The following is a 21,527-nucleotide window of genomic DNA, read 5'->3' on the forward strand; positions in this document are numbered from 1 at the left end:
GCTCGGCCCCTTGCAGGATTAGGTCCATGGCAGTGAGAAAGCAACAGGAAAGGACGGATATATTTTGTCCTGTCTCTCATTGACTTCAGTGTGGGTAGGTTTCCAGCCAAGGTATAACCATAACACTGCCGTATGCTGTGTACATCTCCATAACATGAACTGGGTGGCTTGAGCTCCGTGGCTGTTTACTGAGGCCAGTATTTTTAAAAGGGGCCTCCTATTTTTGGTGCTTCCATTTTGGGGTGCCTCCAACTTTGAGCCCCGAGGGCCTGATTTGCAGAGGGGCTGAGCACCTCCAGTTCCAGCTGGCGTCCGTGGGAGCTGCGGGAGCTCAGGCCGTCAGAGAGCTAAAACTGGGAAGCTGAAAAATGGAGTTACCCCCAAATTACAGTTCACTTCTGAAACCGGGGGAGGAAGATGTTATGAATTCCACTGGATGAAATCATGTGCTGCCTGGCTCTCTGGATGGCAATGCAGACAGGGGATGGTGTGGGAGGGTAGCAGGTCACAGTGGGAGGGGTGATGAACTCTGCAGGAATGGCAGTCCCCAGGATATAGAGAGGAGCGATTAGGCATCATTGGTGATCCCTCGATTCGAGGATGATCTCTACCACAGATTTACAAATGGGGCCTGAGATGACTCAAGAATCCGATCCTGGAACCGCAGAGCTGCCTGCAGTAGGTACAGACATTTCCTGGCGGGTCAGTTGCCGTCTGGGAGAAAATTCTTTCTTTTTCCTTCCATCTCTTTCTCTCTTCAGCTTTGAGGGCAAGGTGCTGCTCCTTGAAGTGGGCCACTGACTGGTGGAGGAAGTGGTGCCATTTGAGTCAGTTGGTGGCTTGCTTCTCCCAACTTGTGATGTTCACATGAGTTTTCTTGAGATCCACTTTCACTGTGTCTTTGTAGCGTTTCCTCTTACCACCACAGGGTCTCTGACCATGTATGAGCTGAGAGTAGAGGGCTTGTTCTGGGAGATGAGAGTCTGGCATTGACACACAATGTCCAGCCCAGCGGGGTTGGTGCACGAGGATCATTGCTTGAAAGCTGGTGACATTGGCCTCAGTGAGGATGCTGGCATTAGTGCAATGATCTTCCCAATTGATGCAAAGGATCTTCCAGAGGCATCGTTGGTGGTACCTCTCCAGACTCTTGAGGTGCTGTCGATAGGCCACCCAGGTTTCGCATCTGTAAAGGAGTGTAGGAACAACAATTGTCTTATAGACCTGGATCTTGGTGTCCTGCTGAAGGTCACGGTCTGTGAAAATACATCGCAGCAATTTCCCAGGCACAGCTGACTGACAAACAAATGATAAAGCTGTGAATCAGCTCAACCATTTCCTTATCTCAGAAACATTTTTGGGATCATCCATGTTGTGTGACTCTTGCAGATTGCCCTAATAAAACACCGATTGTACAATAATAACTAAGATTAAAACAACAAACTATGTGCTGAAATTCAGAGATAACACCTGCTCTGGCACAGCAAAGATTCTGAAATTCTTTGTGGCGTACATCAAGTATCCTGGCATGTGGCACTCTTTAGAAATAAAACGATTAATGATCCTATAAAGGTTGCATGCAAACTTCGTAATTACACAGCATCTTTTATCTGAGGATCTCCCGGATACTTTATAGACATTAACGAATCAAACCTTTGAGCCCTGCCGGAAGGTAGATAAATGTTGTTTTTCCCAGTTTTATGGATGGAGAAACCGAGGCACAGAGAGTTGAAGGACTTGCTCAAGGATGTACAGCAAAGTCAGTGGCATAGACAGAATAGAACCCAGGAGTCCTGACTCCAAGTCTTCTAACAAGTAGGAAACAAATCCTCCCCCACTGCATGATAAAATCTACTACACCCTGGGTTTCCGGTGGCGGAAGGAGAGCTGGCTCGTCACGTGATGCCAACTCTCCTTGTTTCCAGCTTCACCTCACTGAAGAAGAGCCTGTAAAATGAGGAGGAGGGGAAACCGAATCTATGTTGGGGACTGAAGACACCAGTGAGAGAAGGGAATCAGGCAGTCAGCTGCAGGTGCATGGGGGAGAAAAGCATCCTGGACAGCATGTTCAGGGGGGAAGAGACCCAGAAGTGGGATGAGGGGAGAGGGGTAAGAAGGAAGATGAGACAAATTCAAGCGCAAAAGTAGACAAATTGCTTAGCCTTTTATCATTGCAGAGACAGCATAAACACATCACTACTCTCGCAGTGCTACTCCACCACGTGAGCAATTGTTGTGGTTGTCACAGGGAAGTTAGGTCCTTGCATCCAGGCTGTGTGTAAACTTGCCGATTCTTTCTGCATAGCATCTCTGACATAAGACCTTTCCTAGCCAGCCACGCAGCTCAAACTCTCGTCATATCACGTCTCGGTTTCTGCAACATTCCTTTCTCTGGCCTTGAGAAATGCAGTCTTGTCCCGCTCATCTCAGAATGCTGCTCCAAAGATGATTCTCCTAGCCCATTGCTTTGACCCCTCGCTTTGCTTCCCTCCACTGGCTCCCCTTTCTCTATTGCATCACACATAAACCGCATGGCTTCACATCCAAGGCCCTTCATGACCTATCCCCACCCTACCTAGCATCTCTCGTTCGCTATTGAAATGTCGACTCCTGATCGGCCCATGGCATCAGCCTCCATCATTGCCCACTTGTTACATTTTCAAACAAGAACCTCCGTGCTTGGTCCCATGCTGCCCCTCATGCTTGGGAGGTGCTCCCCATAAACATCCTCAAAGCTACCTCACTGGCCTCCTTCAAATCCCTCCTTCAAACTCTCCTATGCCGTGATGCCTACAAAAAAATGGACAATGGTTCGGCTGCTGGTGTGCTGAGACCAGCGCCTCTCAGGCTGCCCAATACTGTTTCCATGTACTTCACCCTCTGTCTGTCTCTCTGCATCCATCTGTTGTCCCTGGTTTTAATAATTAAATTGTCAGCTCTTTGAGGCAGGGATTGTCTTTTTATTTTGTGTTTGTACAGTGCCTAGCGTAACAGGGGCCTGGTCCAGGACTAGGGCTCCTAGGAGCTATGGGAATACAAATAATTATTATTGTATTATTTGATCATGAGCGGGTGTGGAAGTGGGATTGGCCTGATGGCAAATGGGAGGGGAGGCCCCATCGCCAGTGACATTGACAAATGGATTTGGCCAGTTATTAGAAAACTTTGTGAAGGGAACAGTCTTGCAGCAGCCCCAGGCAGGTGGACTGGATTGGATCTCTAATAGGTGTTTCCCATTTTTGATTGGTCTGAGGCCTGGTCTACCCGGGAAAGTTAGGTTGATATAGGTACGGCATTCAAGGGTGTGAATTTTTCACACACACCCCCGCCCCCCGAGCACTGTAGCTCTACTGAACTAACCCCTGGTATAGATGTGTCTGAGCACTGAGAATGCTCCCAGTGACCTAACTCCAGCTGCTTGGGAAGGTGCATTATCTACAGCAATGGAAAAACCTTTCCTGGCGCCATGGGACGCATCTGTGCTACAGTGGCATAGTTACAGCACCATAGCTGTAGCACCTGTCCTGTAGACATGGCCTGATTCCCTCATTCCAACTTTAGGTACAAACAGGACAGTTTACAGCAGTGTTCTCAAACTTTTGTACTGATGACCCCTTTCACATAGCAAGCTTCTGAGTGCAAATCCCCCCTCCCCCTTATAAATTAAAAACACTTTTTAATATATTTAACACCATTATAAATGCTGGAGGCAAAGCGGGGTTTGTGGTGGAGGCTGACAGCTCGCGACCCCCTCCCCCCGTAATAACCTCGTGACCCCCTGAAGGGTCCCGACCCCCAGTTTGAGAACCCCTGGTTTACAGCTTGTTTCTAGTTGCTGTATAATCCAAGCCACGCTGATCTCAAGACAGAAAGAAATACAGGCTGTTGTGTATGTGCACTGACGAAAGTTTAATGCCCCTAATCTGTTAGGAGCCTAGAAAAAAATGTTCAGAATGTGTTATTTATATCCTTATAAGTCAAACTTTAGGCTTATTTTCTAATAGATTGTCTAGCTCACTTTCTGTTTTCCTTATCTCATCTCTCCTTTTCTTGCTGAAAACCATCAGTTTGCCGCTGACCTTACTTTTACTTTTCACCTCATAAATGTTTATTGATCTAGCCAAGATGTGATTATATTGGAAAGGTGTGCTGCATCCCAGAAACTGTTACAATGTGCCCTGCATAACCAAAGGGGATGTAAAGGAAAGGAAGGCAAATCAGGACAACTGAACACATGTTCTGAAATGTACACATTCAAGGGACAGGGCAGGTTCAGGCAATTCAAACTGAAGATCAAGGGCCTGAATATTCACTGATTTAAATGACCCTCAATGGAACCTTGGAATAGAATAACTAATTGTGAGAGTCTTTTCACAGACTTCAGCAGGCTTTGGATCAAGCCAGTATAGATCATCCCACAGCGCAAGGCTTGACTTCATATTTGATATGTCCTAGACGAATGAAGTGCTGCTCGAGGGAGAAACGGAAAATCAGGTGAAATTCACTCCTGTGCTGAGGACCTGCACTAGATCTAAACACTAACTGAGTCCTACTTGTTAGAGCTGGGTGGGGAACAGTTTTCCCATCCTGGGAAAATTTTGGTGATTTCAAATACATTTTCCCATTCTGAATTGGGAGAGGGGTGGAGGGGAGGTAGTCAAAAGCTTGAAAATTGTCATGACCCAATGATTTGAACAAATGTTTTGGTTCTGGTCAAGCCAAACATTTTATTTTGATAATTTTAAAACATTTCATGTTTATTTGAAATTTTTTTAAAAGATGATTCTTACTACAAATTAACTTAAATTTCAAAACAAAAAGTCACTTTGAACCAAAAATCAGAACTTTTTGTTTAGATGATGTCAAAACAGGCGGTTTAGACAATTTCTAAAATTTTTTCAAAATTTTTGTTTGAAGCAGGAAGTTCCTCCAAACGGACCCTTTCCCACATTGGCATTTTTAGATGGAAAACCATTTTGTCATAAATTTTCTGATTGGCTTTGCCACTTAAATCATGCTCTGCGAGCACATGACTTTACAGCTGAGTCTGCGCTAACTTACACCAAGGGCTGAATTGGACCCCAGGGTCAGGGGAGTACAAAAGTGTCTTTATTTGTATTGATGTAAAGCCAAGAGGCACCGTCAGGATCAGGTCTACTGTGCTATGCACCGTACTCAACACATAATAGACCGTCCCTGCTGCGAAGAGTTAGGAGAAAAGTATGAGAGCAAAGAAGAAAGGAATGGAAGCTGAAAGTTCTGCAGAAAACCCATTCTACAGTAAGTTTAAAATTGGAGGCACCTCTGAGCAAATCTTTGAAGGGAAAGAATTGCAATAGCAGGCAAACAGAGGAAAGGTTGAAAGGGAACATTTGTACTGGTGAATGAAGAGAGGAAGAAACTCAACCCCAGCCGCTTTCCCCTGTCTCTCACATGTCATTAGCACTATTTGTTACCATAGGCCCCAATCAGGAGACCCGTGTGCTTATACTGGGGAGATAACGTCCCTGCCTTGAAGAGCTTACCATCAAAGGCCTTGATATTACAAACACTGAAGCACATGAGTAACTTTATCTCTGTGAGCAGCCCCGTTGGATTTCTTCTCCTTTCACCACTACAACTTTTACCTTTCACCCTTTCCTTTTATTTCCCTCTGTCTGTCATTTTTTTCCCTTCTATCCATCCTGATCAATGGAGGTCAATGGAATTATATAAAGTTACGTACATGCTTAGGTATCTGTGGGATCAGGAACTAAGAAGACAATTGCCACATGACAGAGGAAAAAGAGGGAAAGCTATATCATACAGACAACAATTATACATAAATATTATGTTCACATAATCATATTGAAATGATCATTCCCTCCCCTAAGCCTAGACATTGTTTGTTAGCAGATCTCTTATAGGCTTGGCTGGTAGCAGTGAGCCTTGAAGAGGGATTTGAAAGAGGAAAGAGGGGTGAGTTGATGGATCAGTTCAGGGAAAAGCGTTCCATACAGAATGGAAGAAAGGGCACAGATATTTGTAGTACCAATGGACAAAAAGATGGTGGAGGCTGGGCCTGTTGGGAGACTGGAGTGGACACGAAGGATGCAATCATAGACAAGAGCAGAAAAGTAGGGCTGGGCGGAGTTGTGAAAAGTCTGTAAGAAGAGGGCAAGAAGTTTGAATATAATATGGTGGAAAAAGGGTAAATCAGCAAAGAAGGGGAACTGGGGTAATGAGGTTAGAGTGATGGAGGGAAAATCCTAGCAGCCATATTTTGAATGGGCTGGAGGACTGGAGTCAGGCTTGGGAGGCCGGAAAAGAGGAGGTTGTGAAAATCAAGCTGGGAGATGTTGCTGAGGAGATGGGCTAGGGGGAGGAGGAAGAGAGGACAGGATCATGGACACTCAGGGCAGGTGAGGAGGGTGTGGTCAACAGTGTCAAAGCAGAGGAGAGCTCAAAGAGGATGAGGATGGATTAGAGGCCCTGAGATGTGGCAACAAAGGAGTCATGAGAGACCTGTGTTTCACATCACTGCTCAGCCAACTGAGTTTTGCCGCAAGCCATTCCCCCTTCATTTGACTGTTCAAAAATGTGTCTGGAGAAGGGGCTATCCCCTATTGAAAAGCCCTATAGACTAGAATAGAAAGTGATAACCTTTCTATTATAGGGTTTTTAAAAAATAAATAATTATAAATCAACCCAATAAAATTAGATTCTGTTTATTAAAATGCCTATTGTCCAGTGTACATTGATAACTGTGGATTAGCAAACTCGCATTGTTTTAAGTATATCGAGATGTTTGGGTCATCACTGGAGGATGGTAGCAGCTCATGGGGTGGCAGGGAAAGACAGGCACTCATTTCTTTGTAGGGAAATATTGTGGCTTCCCTTTAGAGGTTAGTTCAGGGGAAACATGAAAGGCAAGTAAAAAAATTGTGCAAAGGAATTGATTTGTTTACAGGACTCCTTGTTACATTAAGGTACGGGAGGTGAAGAAAGGGCTCTGTGCATGATGAATGGGGCATCAATTTAATAAAGGCTAGTACACCGGATGCAAGAAGAGCTTAGAATTAAAGTTGGCCTGTTAAGAGTTGATGAAGCCCCTCTCGGAACAGAGTTAACTACTGTTGCATGCACTCAGGTAAGGCCAGATCTGCAGCTGCTGTGTACTGCAGTAGCTCCTTCCAAGTCAATAGGGCTATGCTGGTTTATGCCAGCTGTAGATCTGGCCCTAAGTAGTCTTGGGTCAAAAGCCTGTTCCCTCAACAGCATAATAATCCTATTTAACACCCCCGCCTCCCGCCACAGCTGAAGCTAAATGTGATTTCTCAAGAATATCTACCGTGAAAAACATAGGGAACATTATGACTATAATTTACCAATAGTCTACGTGTGTGGCCTGTCCATGCTTGATTTTCTGTCTACAGAAGTTGAGAATAAATAACTTCAGCTCCTCTTGAAAGTGAAAAATCAAAATACTCAAAAACCAGTGGGAGAACACTTTAACCTGTCTGGTCATTCAATGACAGACCTGCGGGTGGCTATTTTACAACAGAAAAACTTCAAAAACAGACTCCAACGAGAGCCTGCTGAGCTGGAATTGATATGCAAACTAGATACAATCACAGGTTTCAGAGTAGCAGCCGTGTTAGTCTGTATCCGTAAAAAGAACAGAAGTACTTGTGGCACCTTAGAGACTAACAAATTTATTATTCGCATATGCATCCGATGAAGTGGGCTGTAGCCCACGAAAGCTTATGCTCTAATAAATTTGTTAGTCTCTAAGGTGCCACAAGTACTCCTGTTCTTTTTGAAAAATCAAAGACTGTCCAATAGCATTTTATTGGTGACTAACTTGTCACTACAGTAAAGTGAAACATTAACAAAAGTTAAATAGATAAACAGGATCGCTCAGCAAGATTAATTTTCAGCAACGCAGGGCTGGGATCACACAGAGCACAGGAAATTGCAAACATGGCAAGGGAGAAAGGTACAAAGGAAACAGCAAAGAAAAACCAAACTGGTGAGAGATTTTATATTTGTTTTTCTTGCTAATTAAAAAAAAGAGAGAGAGAATGCAAAGAAAATGCTGCTGAGTCTAGCAGGATAGGGTTTCTTTCATCTTTGTTGGCTATGGGGTTTAGTGGTTAGAATGTGGGTCTGAGGCTCAAGATTCCTGGGTTCTATTCCTGACTCTGCCATTGATACGCTACTTAGCCTTTGGCAAATCACTTAACTTCATTGAACCAGATCTTCAGATAGTGTAAATCAGTGTAGCTCTGTTTCAGTCAATGCAGTTATGATATTTCACATCATCTAAGAATCTGGCCCTCTGTATTTCAGTTCATCTGGAAATTTACTCTTATAAAAATATTTGGATTCAAGGTTCCATAGGGCGCTGTATTATTCTTGCCTTAGGAGGAGACAAATTAGTACTTAAGAGTAATTAACCATTGGAACCATTTCCCAAGGGTTGTGGTGGAGTCTGCATCAGTGGCAATTTTTAAATCAAGATTGGATGTGTTTCTAAGGGTAGGTCTATACTTACCTCCTGGTCCGGCGGTAAGCAATCGATCTTCTGGGATCGATTTATTGCATCTTGTCTATGTGTCTATGGCCTCTGTGTTATACAGGAGGTCAGACTAGATGATCACAGTGGTCCCTTTTGGCTTTGGTATCTATGAACTCAAAACCATAGGATGCTGTTAGAGTCCCTTATGCAGACATCGGTGGGGTGAAAATTACAGCTACAGTGGAACCTCAGAGTTACGAACACCAGAGTTACAAACTGACTGATCAACCACACACCTCATTTGGAACTGGAAGTAGGCAATCAGGCAGCAGCAGAGACACACACACAAAGCAAATAGAGTACAGAGTTGTGTTAAACTTAAACTAGTAAAAATATAAAGGGAAAGTTTAAAAAAAAAAAGATTTGACAAGGTAAGGAAACTGTTTCTGTGCTTGTTTCATTTAAGTTAAGATGGTTAAAAGCAGCGTTTTTCTTTTGCCCAGTAAAATTTCAAAGCTGTATTAAGTCAATGTTCAGTTGTAAACTTTGGAAAGAACCACCATAACGTTTTGTTCAGCGTTACGAACATTTCAGAGTTACGAACAACCTATGTTCCTGAGGTGCTTGTAACTCTGAGGTTCATTAAACAGTTTCCCCAGTTACATCGTAAAGAACAACTCCGTTATCCAGAAAGTAGGAAATCTACCCTGAAAAGAAGTGATTCTGAATCTAGCACTTACCAATTAGGATTGATTGGACATACGATATTAATAGGACATTTATCTGCTATTATTGATCATGAGCTACTTCAGTGTAACATGTCAAGGAATGGGTGTAATAGACCACAGGTAATTCTGTTTCAATTTCAAGGAAGTATATCTTGGGAGCTGAGAAGCTTGGGGCTTGATCCAGCTCCTATTAAAGTCAATGGGAACCCTCCATTGACTTCAGTGGTAATTGGGACAGGCCTCGGGCCTGGGTAGTGTGTGAAGTATTCATTGAAGTGGCTTGGGGATGTACTGCAAAATGACGAAAGGACTTGAAGGATTTTGAAAAAGCAAATTTGGGGGAACTAAGAAAGCTTGTTGGAGTATGGGCATAAATTAACACAGGCAGGAGAAATGCAAATTAATGTATCGGGTGGAAAATAGAGGTATTCTGGGGGAGGAAGAATTGCACTCCTCCCCACTGCCACACACACAATATCTGTATGTGTGACCGTGAATTGTTAATTAGATAGTTCCTCATGATGCAATATAGCAATGGAAAGCCTCCAACTCAGTAGGGACATGCAGAGGCATATCACAAAACAGAGAAGTGGTTACATGGTAAGCAAGGCCATCCTTAGGATTTATGGGGCCCTACGCAGTATTATTAAACTGGTGCCCCTATGCCCGATGGCAGCCCGGAGGGCCGGGATAGGCAGCAAAGGATAGCGAGATGCCCGGTCTGCCTCACAGTAGCAGAGAGTCACAGTTCCCCGCAGAGATCCCCGTAGCCTCTCCCTCACGCAGAATGGCCATGTAGAAGGTACCTAATTAAAAGCACTAAATTTGGGAATAAAAAATGTCAGTCATGGATTTTTTGATATGCCCTGAAGTTTGTCAGAGATTTATTTGCAAAAACTTTGTAGTAAGGGCGAGTCAGCTGTCCTGCTGAATACAACATTAAATAGGATGGATCACATGATGCAGCTCTTCTCTGTTTAACATTTTCTTAATCAGTATTTCTAAGCTGATTTTATAGTTTAAATGTACTCTTAAGCCTTCATAAAGTAATCATTCCAGATTACTACATATTTAACTCACTGAAACAAAGACATTATTTTAAATTAATCAGTCACAGAGGTTCAGTGTGTTCATAACAATGTTCATTGCTTTTAGAAAAAGGGAATACTAATTATGTTTATGAAATTTCACCAACTTTAAAAAAATGTTTCCAAAGATTTTAGGCCTAGCAAAGGATTTTATATCTTACTAAGGTACTGATTTTGCTGGAGGGTTCTCTTAAAACTAGTTAATCAGATAGTCAGAAGTAAAGAAAGGGAAACTTGTTTGTCCAACTATCTGGCAGGAAAGGGGTGTTGCCTCTTTAAGGACTCTCTTCAAACGGGAGGGCCGAGGGGCGAAGGGAGAAAGGGATGGACAGAAAGGTCCTGTAGACTAACATGTTCTGAGTAAATATTACAGTAATACACAACTGTTTTTGTTAGTTAATTCAGAAACTGAGGCCTTGGCTACATTTGCGGATTCACAGCGCTGCGAGAACTGTCTCGCAGCGCTGCAAGTACTCCACCTCTCCGAGAGAGCGTGCAGCGCTGCAGGCGCTGATTACATTGGCACTTTACAGCGCTGCACTCGCTGCGCTCAGGGGGGGTGTTTTTTCACACCCCTGAGGGCAGCAAGTGCAGCGCTGTGAATTGCCAGTGTAGCCGAGGCCTAAGACAATAGAAGGAGGAGTTTTTCTGCTGGTATAGGAACATCATCTCCTTGAATGACATTAGCAATGCCAACAGAAGCACTCTTCTGTCAGCATAGCTGCATCTACATGGAGGACGTTGTCAACATTGCGCTGTTGCTAGGGTTTGTGTGGGTTTTTTTCACTCTACCGGTAAAAGTTTTAGGTGTAGACCAAGCCTCATTTTCAGCGTCCCATAAAACAAAATAACATTGATTGCCAGTGATATGAATTTTTCCCCATTTCTGTCTGCTAATCTCTGTTGGTCATTAATGATGTAAATATCTTTGCAATGCTTTTGGTAAGTTGTGTGCTAAGCCCATTGCCTGATACAAGTTTTCTTACTGGTTCTAAGTAAATCACTTAGCTTATGTAAAGCATGGGGTTGGTCACGTGCTCAGGATAAGTAGGTGCAGGACTGTGGAAAAATCAAAGCATCTCATTGTACTAGCAGCACGGGAGTCCAGTCCCACATTTTCCATCCTGTTTTTATTACTGATCTAGCTCATTGGCTGCTGGAGTTCCCACTGCAAACCTGTGCATTGGTGAAGACCATCACCTTCTGTTGGAGGGATGCCTGATGATACACCAGAAAAGCAGCTAGGGCCTGATGCAATGCTCACTGAAGTCAGTGGGAGTCTTTCCATTGACTTCAGTGAGCACTGGATCCGACTCATAATAATCAAGAGATTTCAAATGGACATTTAGGTCTAGTGAGTGACTCACTGGGTGACTGTGGGTAAGTCAACTCTCTCTCTGTGCTTCAGTCTCCTCATCTGTGAAATGGGGCTAATAGTACCCACCTTACGGGAGACCAAATTAATGATCCGCTGTATATGCTCTGCGACCCTCAAATGAAAGGCTCTACTGTGCAGGCATGTAAGGTATTGTGACGATTAAAGATCAGGAGATGGACCTGCAGTATTATAGAGTCAGCATAAGCATCCAAAAGTGGGGACAGGAGACCTTTCCTCACAGCTGGGCCAGCAGCTAGGGGTGCTGCATCCCCACCAATGCAGTGTATCTTGCCAGATTCTGACCAGGCCACCTTCTCAGCTGATGCATTGAAGTCAACCTATGCTGGTCTGCTGCACAGGAGAAGATGCATTCTTACTGATGATTAAGGTGCAGGGGGTAAAGCCAGGAATAAATTGGTGGGGCTTCCCTTTATGATCAAAAGGTAGTTTTCCTGTGCTCGTGTTGGACAAGTGTCTGGTTGTCCGTATACAAGATGGTAACGGTCAGACCCAGGTGTCTCTAGACAGGGCAAAGTCATGGATCTTGGGGACGGAGGGACGGGAGTGCTTCAGGGAGTCTTGGTGGGTGTGGAAATGCAAGCTGGGAAATTCCAGGAGGGAATGCATACGGGGCTTTATGGCAGGCAGTGTTGCAAGTGTGGGCAATGCAGCAGGGATATTTTTTGTGGAACAGAGTTCCACAGAGTCCCTTGCAGAAGATTTAGGGGGAGGGGCATATAAAGACAAAGGGCATTGGGTGTCTATTGGTCCAATCCTGCAAGGAGCTGAGCACCCTTAACTCCCATCGTCTTCAGTGGGAATCAAGGGATCACTGCACCGTGCAGGAGTCATTCAGCACCATGGGGAGCACATCAGGAGGCCTCCAGAATGAAGGGTTTCTACGGGGGGAGGGATTTAGGCCTTCTCTCAGGGGGAAATGGGGCAGTGAATTGGGGGGTTCACTTGGGGCTGTCCTGGTGGAGCATGGGGGAGGGCTCTGTACGGAGGGAGCAAATTAAATGGTTCTACAGGGGAATGCAGGATTGCTGTGGGGAGCTGAATGCAGGGAAAATATCAAGTGTATCTATATGTTGAGAGGGACTTATTTAATGGGGTACAGGAACCCATCAGGTCTGCGGTCTGAAAGGCAAAGGTGCAGCAGAGGTTGGTGCAGCAAGTATAACCCACAGGTAGCTTGTTAGAGAGACAAGGTGGATGAGGTAATATCTTTTATGTTGTCACTGTGCTATCCATGGGGTACTTTTCTCCAGCCCACCATTTAGCTCTGGAAAGAATTTAATAAAACTGTTATTACTGAGACTGGCCTGAGATGCAGACTTTGCTCCTAAATCTGAGCTTCCACAGACTCCAGAGGTGTTTGGATCTGGCATTTGTTCTTGGGGTCATATCTTTGTGGCACACGGTTCTTTGTCGGGCTAGTTCATGCACGATAGCTGGGGGAGTGCCAAACAAACAATGCAAAGTGCTGAGAACCCAAATCCGTTAGTGATTTAGGATGAGCTACTACAACAGCTCTGTTGTTGTCATTCCTAGTATCATCCCCACCAGTGCAGAAATGGGCTTGATTAAGGTTAACTTAACTGAATCAAACTCCAAGCCCTGCGGTTGGAAGTCTTCCAGTCAACTCACAACAGCCACATAGCATGGTGTGAGATGAGGCGAGGAGGGAGATGAACGCTTTTCAGAAAAACAAATCCAAGGAAACTTTGTTCACTTTTATTCCTGCAGGAGATGATCCCCCCAAAGGAGGTTTCTCGTCTCAGAAAAAATCCCCGGTGAGTATTACAGCGGGCTTCCTTTTTTTGCTTTCTGTTTTGTTCACTCCAAACCTCGCAGGATCACTCTGTTCCTTCCCCTGTTGTGCTGTGCCTGCAGACAGACACTCCTTCTTGCCTCGGATTGGAATGAGCATGAAAAACTCAAAACAAAATCCCCTCTGCTAACCGGATTAAATTAAGAAAGGGCAGCTTATGGGGGGAAATGAGCTGTCAGATTCTTTGGGAAATGCAGCTTTGATTCCTGCCTTTTTCCTGGAGGCTCCTTCTCTAGCAGGATGGTTCCTTTGAAGTGAAGACTTGGAAGGCACGGAGGAGTGTAGGGGCTCTGGAGTGGGCCTATTTATTTGCACAGTTTGTTGTAAAGCCACTAAAGAGGCAGTTTCCAGATGCTGCTGAGCAGTGAAACAGATGCGATGCTAGCACTGGCCATTGCCGCACATTCCAGTGCTCCCTCTCCAGAGTGAGAGGCTCCGGTTTAAATCTTCAGCTGAGATTTAAAGGCAGATCTAGCAAATCATTTTCTCGCCATGCAGCTTTGACATGTGTGCTGCCTCTCAGGCTAGTTCTCATCAAGCGATTGAGACCTACGCATTTTGTCATGCTTCCAATGAGCCCAAAGTTTGCTTTTCCTGGACCTGACTTCTGGGGCCCATAAAAACGGTTGCTATTTTGTGCTTGTAAATGGGAATATTTGCTTTTAATTCTAGAGCCAATGGGAGTTAGGCACCTAAAACATACTTTTGAGGATCTGGGCCCTAAATCAATATACAGACACCTTCATATGGGGCCTGATTTTCAAAGGTGACGAGAGTCAACTTCCTTGGGATTTGTGAGTGTTCAACACTTCTGCAAAACATGCCCTTCTCTCGGTAACAGATTCTCTGTATACTTTGAGGAGCTCATTACTCCAAGAGCAGCAGCACTGATTTCAATGGGACTAGTTGCAGAGGCAAGTGCTACTTACTACTCAGTGTCAGTAAGTGTGGCAGAAGCTGGTCCTAAGTATGGATTCAGTTGTCTAATTTTAGATACCCAAGTTTGAAAGTTTTGCCCCACGGCCACAGAGCAAGTCAGTGATAGAGCTGGGACGACTCAGGATTTCTTAACTGTCAAGCCTGTGTTTGTTTTTATGCTGCCTCCTCCTGCTTCCTAGATAACGCCACACGCTGATGCAACATCAGCTTGGGAAGATACCACCTCATTGGTTCCTCGCTACACAACATTGCCACATCATGATGCTGAAGCCAAAACTAAGGACCCGATACTGCAGACAATTGCTACACACAGCGTTGTAGTTACAGCTGGGCGAAGTTTTTCAGATGAAACTTTTTTTCACTGAAAAATGCAGTCAGGGTGACCAAAACATTTTACAAATCCATGTCGAATTTGCCATTGTTTTGGTTGGAAGAAAAGATGATTTTTTTCCCCCCTAAAAAATCAAAATGTTTTGTTTCATTTGAAATGTTTGTTTTGTTTGAAACAAAACATTTTGATTTCTTTGATGGACAATGACTTTTCACATTGAAATTTACTTCAATTTTATTTTAAAAAATTAGAAAATGAAAAAATCCTCCAAAACGAAAGGAAATGTTTTGCTTCAAGTCAAACAAAACACTGCATGCCCCAAAATGATTTTTTGATTTGCCAAAAACTTTATTTCTGGTTGACCTAAAGCAATTTCACCCTTCACCTATTTTTTTCCAAATGACCAGAGAACCAAAAAGTCACAGCTCTGTTAGTGATCACTGATGTGAGAAGTGCAATTTGACTTTCAGTGGGTAGTAATCACTACATGTGGCAATAAGCATCTGCAGACTTGGGCCCTAAATTTGTAACTTTTTTAATTATCTGCACGCCAGCCGCACAGGACTGTGAAAATCTCTTGCAAATTTTTGGATGGGCTGAAATGTTCATGTAGTCTACTTTTATTTCTGTTTGCACAAAAAGACAGAATTGCATACTTCCCTTTCTCTGCTTTTTCTTGATAACAAACCACTTGTTGGAGAAAGGCAGACATTACACTCTGGGGTGGGAACGTGTGTGTGCCTGGGTGTGCATCCACACTTGCAATATTTACAAGTTTTTACGCTTTGGGGGTTAATTAACAAGGGGTGCTAGTGCAGAAATCTGAGGAATTAAGCCACCTTGTGTAGGATTTTGCTTACAGACAGGATTTTGATTCCAGACTTTATAGCTACAGAGTAAATAATAAATAATATTAATAACAATTGCTCAACCTGGGCACATGGTCAGAAGGTTTCTGAAGAAACAGGTATGATGGCTGAAGTCTTTATCCCATAGATAAGAGATGAAAAATGTGTTTGAAATGATGCACCAAAATATTTGTGTTTAGACAAATGGGGTTAAATTCTTGATGGTTTAATTTTTTATTCTTTTTTAGTTTCTTCATACTGTCTTTCATTGCTCTTGTACATTCCTGGCAAAAAAAAGTATTGTTAAGCTGGTATTTGAGGTTAAAATATTCTGTCACTCCAGGAATTAAAATGAACCCAAATGCCTCAATATTTGGGCATGCTTGAATAAACATATCTATTTTGGCATCTGTATTTGTGTTTTGTGAACCATTTTTGAGGCTGAAAAAAGAGGAGATCAGTATTTCCATCTTTCAGGAGCTAAAATCTACTGGGAAGACCAGACCTCATGTCATTTTGGCTTCATAATATGGCTCTTTAAGAAATTAAAAACACAAACACCACCCGTGAGTAGGCTATGATTTAGTCATGGCTATTTTTAGTAAAAGTCATGGACAGGTCATGGGCAATAAACAAAAATGCACAGCCCGTGACCTGTCCATGATTTTTACTAAAAATACCTGTGACTAAATCTTGAGGGGAAGCCTGGGGCCATCGGCACTAGCTGCCGGGGCCAGCAGACTGCGGCTGCTCCAGCCGGCCGCCCGGGGACCACTGCTGGGCCAGTGGACTGCAGCTTCTCCAGCCGGCCGCCCGGGGACCACTGCTGGGCCAGTGGACTGCAGCTTCTCCAGCCTGCTGCCCGGGAACCGCTGCAGGGGCCAGCAGACCACGGCTGCTCCGGCCGCCCTGGGAGTGCTGCCAGAGGCCGCCCGAGCAGTGGCTGGTGTGGCTGTCCCTGGGGCCACCTGAGCATCTGGCCCTGGAGCCAGCTGCTTGGGCGGCCCTGGGGTCAGCCACACTGGCCACTGCAGAAATCACGGAGGTCGAGGAAAGTCACGGAATCCATGACTTCCACAACCTCAGTGACAGACACTGAGCCCTACCCACGAGTCAGGCCATGTCTGCACTACAAACTTTGGCAGATACAAGTTATGTCGGCATAAAGTCACTGCAGTTAATATGTCACTCGTGCATGACTACTTGGCTTCTACAGGTACTCACCAGGAATACTTGTGTCTCTGCATAGTGCGGTGCACCTTGGGTAGGTATCCCAGTGTGCAATTTGCCACTGCACTGTCTTTGGGGAAGTTTTGGCAGTGCATGGTAGTGCAGAAACGAATCATGCAGAGATAATTGGGAGCACGGGAGCAAGTTCTCAGCATGCAATTTTCTCCATCCCATTATGTCATCCATACCCCATCATTTTCACGCCTTTATAAAAAATCCGACGAGCTCACACAGCCCTCCTTGCTGTCTGCCATCTCTGACAGTAGTCTGGAACCTGCAAAGCTCTGCACTATTGTCACAAGTATTGCAAGCACCAGATCCTCAAGGCCATTTGGGGAGTTGGTGTTAGTGCGTGGCCATAATGGGGTGCTTACATTGGTGGGATTAAAATTAAAGTGTAGACACGTGCACAACGAGGTTGACGCAAGGTGACTTATGTCCATCTAACTTTGCAGTGTAGACCCAGCCTCTGGGTGTAATGAGTCCCTCTCTCTTACTACCTGGGGCTGTCCCTAATTGGTATGGGACAGGCCGTGTTCTGAAGAGGCACATCCCCTGTTGTGAGGAAGCGAGGCTAAGCAGGCGATGCATGGACAAAGAGCATATAGAAGGAATGACTGAGGCACACTCTGTGGTCCTGTCAAGACTCATTTGTGTTTAAATGAAATCCCTTGAGGTTTTACTCTGAGAGGGTAAAGCCAGCCTCGGTTAGGTGAGATTCAGTGAAATAGCAGCCAAGCTCAGAGGAATTATACACCAGTCATTGTATTTAAAAAAATCTACTGATACCACAACATTGCTCTGTTTTTGGAATAAGAGAGAGAGGCAGTTACTCTGTGATAAAGGCAGGTTAAGTACTGACTCCAGCCACAGTCGGAGTAAACTAGAGACAGAATCTGGGGGAAGAGGGGTGCAGAACTGGTGAGTGGGCAGAACTGAATTGACCGGGGAAGGGAGTGCTGAATAGATGAATTGGGCCGGGGGATACAGATTGGCAAAATTGGAAGGAGCTGGTCTTCTCCCTCGTTGTAAAGCTGGTGGGACAGTTCCATGTGCCTGGGACAAGAGAGCCTGGTGGGAGATGGCGGAGCGCTGCTGTGAGAGCCCAGAGGGCAGCCACGGCAACAGAGAGTGATGGAACTGCTAAGACGAATCCTCAGTGGAAAAAGCAGCAGCGGGTGGGGAGAGACAGTGGGTGTCCTGCTCAGAAGGTCTCAGCAGAAGGAGCCGTAACCTGTGGGGAGAGAAGGGGACTCACTGGAGGGAATCCCAGCCGCAGCAGGAGTAGCAGATGAACCCTGACTCCTGCTCATTGATGGAGGAGTAGCCATGGGAGTGAGGGAGCAAAAGAAAAGCTGAAGGAAGTTCAGACCCCAGCGGGTGGAACATGCCTGGGGGAGGGGCAGATGACCCTAGGGTTGCCGAGTGTCTGGTTTTCGACTGGAACACCCAGTTGAAAAGAGACCTTGAAGGCTCCGGTCAGCACTGCTGACCAGGCTGTAAAAAGTCCAGTCAGCGGCGCACCAGGGCTAAGGCAGGCTCCCGGAAGCAGCGGCATGTCCCCCGTCCGTCTCTTAATCATAGGGACAGCCAGGGGGCTCCGCACGCTGCCCACCACCCCAAGCGCGCAGCTCCGCAGCTCCCATTGGCCAGGAACAGCAAGCAATGGGAGCTGCAGGGGCAGTGTCTGTGGACGGGATAGCACAGAGCCGCCTGACCACGCCTCCGCATAGGAGCCAGAGGGGGGACATGCTGCTGCATCCGGGAGCTGCTTGAGGTAAGCGCTGCCCAGAGCCTGCGCCCCAACCCCCTGCCCCAGCCCTGATCCCCATCCCATCCTCCGAAACCCCACATCCCCAGCCCCACCCCAGAGTCTGCACCCCCAGCGGAAGCCTTCCCCCACCCGCACTCCACTCCCCTGCCCCAACCCCCTGCCTCAGCCCGGAGCCCCTTCCCATACTCCAAACCCCTCAGCTCCATCCCCCAGCTTGGAGCCTCCTCCTACACCCTAAACCCCTCATCCCTGGCCCCACCCCGGAGCCTGCACCCCTAGTCAGAGCCCTCACCCCCTCCCACACCCCAACCCCTTGAGCCAGCCCGGTGAAAATGAGCAAGTGATAGAGGGTGCGGAGAGTGAGCGACAGAGGGAGGGGGGATGGAGTGAGAAGGGGGTGGGGCCTCAGAGAAGGGGTGGGGTAGGGGGCAGGGCAAGGGTGTTCAGTTTTGTGCAAGTAGAAAGTTGGCAACCCTAGGCGACCCACCTAGGAGAACCTTGACTGCAGCAGTAACCATGGCTGGCAGGCAGCAGCCCGTCCTCGGTGCCTGATTTTCACCAGTGTGCCAGACCTACAAGGCTGGGATGTGGATGTTGATCTCCTTGGAATTTGGGGTGTTTGGCTGTGGGGTTTTGGATTGGACCCATCTCTGACATCAACTGCACATAGCCTATGGGAAGACGTTGCTGGGACCAATGCTTTTCACAAAGCCAGCATGTTCCTATTTGTTTCCCATAGAAACTATGTGGCACCAACTACCCGCTCAGCATTGCCTTCATCGTGGTGAACGAGTTCTGCGAGCGCTTCTCCTACTATGGCATGAAAGGTACAGGGTGTATCTAATAACCCTGCTTTGCTTTGCTTGGCAGGGCCCCCCTCACTCTGGTCTGTTGTCTTCAAATATACGCCCATTGCTATATTGCACATTGACTCAGAGAGAGTTCTTCAAAGTATCAGTTTAGCTAATTTAAACCTGATATGCATCCTGGGTCAGGTTTTCCCGTGGCTTCTAATTTTGTCCACAGACTCTGGTTTGTGTGTGCACTTGTTGCATTTACACGAGCAATGTGGGAAACTATGTGGGCAAGGGCATGCTCACCCAAAACTTGCTTGTGTAAAATCAGAGGCTAGGATCGGGCTGGTGGAAAAATATGTCCCTTTATGCACTCTGGACGTCGATACACTTACAAATAGAGGGGGCCTGAAACCAGACTAGCCCGTCAGAACCCCTTCCAATTTCAGTGGGTGGGAGAGTCAGATTTGAAACCACGGATCCACATTTGCACCTACAGGTTTGGTTTCAGATCAGATGCCAAACTGGGAAGGGGGCTTCTATCTGACACAGCTGGAATCTCCCCATGAGGTTGCAGTCTCAGAGATTCACTTGGTCTTGCTAGATTTCCACCATTCAATATCAGCTGATTTCAGGACAGCTTTGCCATATGGGATCAACCATTTGCAGATTTGTGGACAATAATGAATTCTAATCCAAATCTTAATCCTCGATACGGTAGCAAAATGAGCCCTAGTCTTAACCTGATCCCAACACTGCCTCCTCGTGTCACCTTTGCTTACAGGGTGCAGCACAATCTTTGGCAGCCCCTGTTCCAGCCCATAGGCTGGTGAAGCAGCCGCTTCTGTTCCACATGCCTCTGTAGGTTTCTAAGCAACTGCATCTGTAAAAACACAAATCCTGTAGCCCTGCCCTGGTCTCCCTTGAAACTGACCTTGCACAGTGGTTGCTGCACAGGATAATGTGGAGATCTACCACATGGCTATTCCACCCTAACTGCCCACCATGCTACCCTTTCCTTGTGGTTTTAAACCTCCTGGCTGTCCTTATGCCAGCCTTACCCAAAAGGAATGAATATCACCCTTACTGAATACGTTCAGGTGACCGACATCCAGATCCTGTCCTTGTATAAGACAAAGCCCCAGCTGAACTCAGGATCAGCCTCATAAAAGAAAACAGACCCATTACAGGTCACCTCACTGTCCACATGTAACTACTGAACTGCTGTGGACCACTGACGCTCAGGGTACGTGTCCTCAGGCAGAGGGGGAGTGTACTGCACACTGGAAGAATGTGGGTCCTTGTCCCCCTCTAAAAGCTGGACTATGTTAAGGAGTTTATAAGTCTGCTTCTGTGTCCAAGATGATGACTTGTTCCTTTAGCTCATGTAGGAGGGGCTCATGATATTAAATATGGAGGTCCTGGATTTGATCCTAGCTAGGGGCCCTATTACTATAGTATGAAAAGGATCTAATGAGAAGTGTAATGATACCTGACCACAAGACAGGCGGGGAAAGAAAAGCCACAAAGGAGAGTCCAAGACTTTCAATGCCATTGTGTGCATCATAGTCTTATACAAACAATTCAGTTGGTCCTAGTCCCAGTGATTTAACCCACCTTGTTCACCTGCCTTGTTGTGTGTATGGATTATCTGACCTGTTTTGTTTGTTTCCTTTTTTTCAAGCCGTGCTGACTTTGTATTTTCTCAATTTCCTCCACTGGGATGAGAACTTATCCACCACCATGTACCATGCCTTTTCAGGCCTGTGTTATTTCACACCTGTCATCGGAGCTCTCATCGCCGACACATGGCTGGGAAAATTCAAGTAAGGAAGGAAACCTCTTTAGTTCAAATATACTAACCGCCAGCTTTTCCCCTCCAATAATGAGTGAACAGCTGATATGCTTGCTGAAGCCTATCGTTTTCAGGGCCGCCATAAAAGAAGTGCTTCAGCGCTCGTACGTGGGGAATCATGATGTGTGTATTGTGGTGGCACAATATTGTGGTGATGAGGCACAGGATTCCAAGATACCTCGTGAGGCTCAAGGTATCTGTAGAGCACGGGGGTAGGCATGGTATAAA

At 45.8% G+C, this 21,527-nt stretch overlaps 1 protein-coding gene across 2 annotated transcripts in view; it reads left to right on the plus strand.

Moving 5' to 3' along the window:
- Positions 1–7,890: 7,890 nt before the first annotated feature.
- SLC15A2 (solute carrier family 15 member 2) overlaps positions 7,891–21,527 on the plus strand; it is a gene marked incomplete in the record, with an annotated part of 62,051 nt that continues 48,414 nt past the window's right edge. Inside the window, 4 exon segments of one of the 2 annotated variants that reach the window (XM_034786408.1) lie at positions 7,891–8,011; positions 13,444–13,490; positions 19,390–19,477; positions 21,129–21,270. In XM_034786408.1, coding sequence (XP_034642299.1) covers positions 7,963–8,011; positions 13,444–13,490; positions 19,390–19,477; positions 21,129–21,270 — 326 coding nt within the window. 2 annotated transcript variants of the gene reach the window in all.

This window comes from Trachemys scripta, chromosome 11 (genome assembly GCF_013100865.1).
Source record: "Trachemys scripta elegans isolate TJP31775 chromosome 11, CAS_Tse_1.0, whole genome shotgun sequence".
NCBI lineage: Eukaryota > Metazoa > Chordata > Testudines > Emydidae > Trachemys > Trachemys scripta.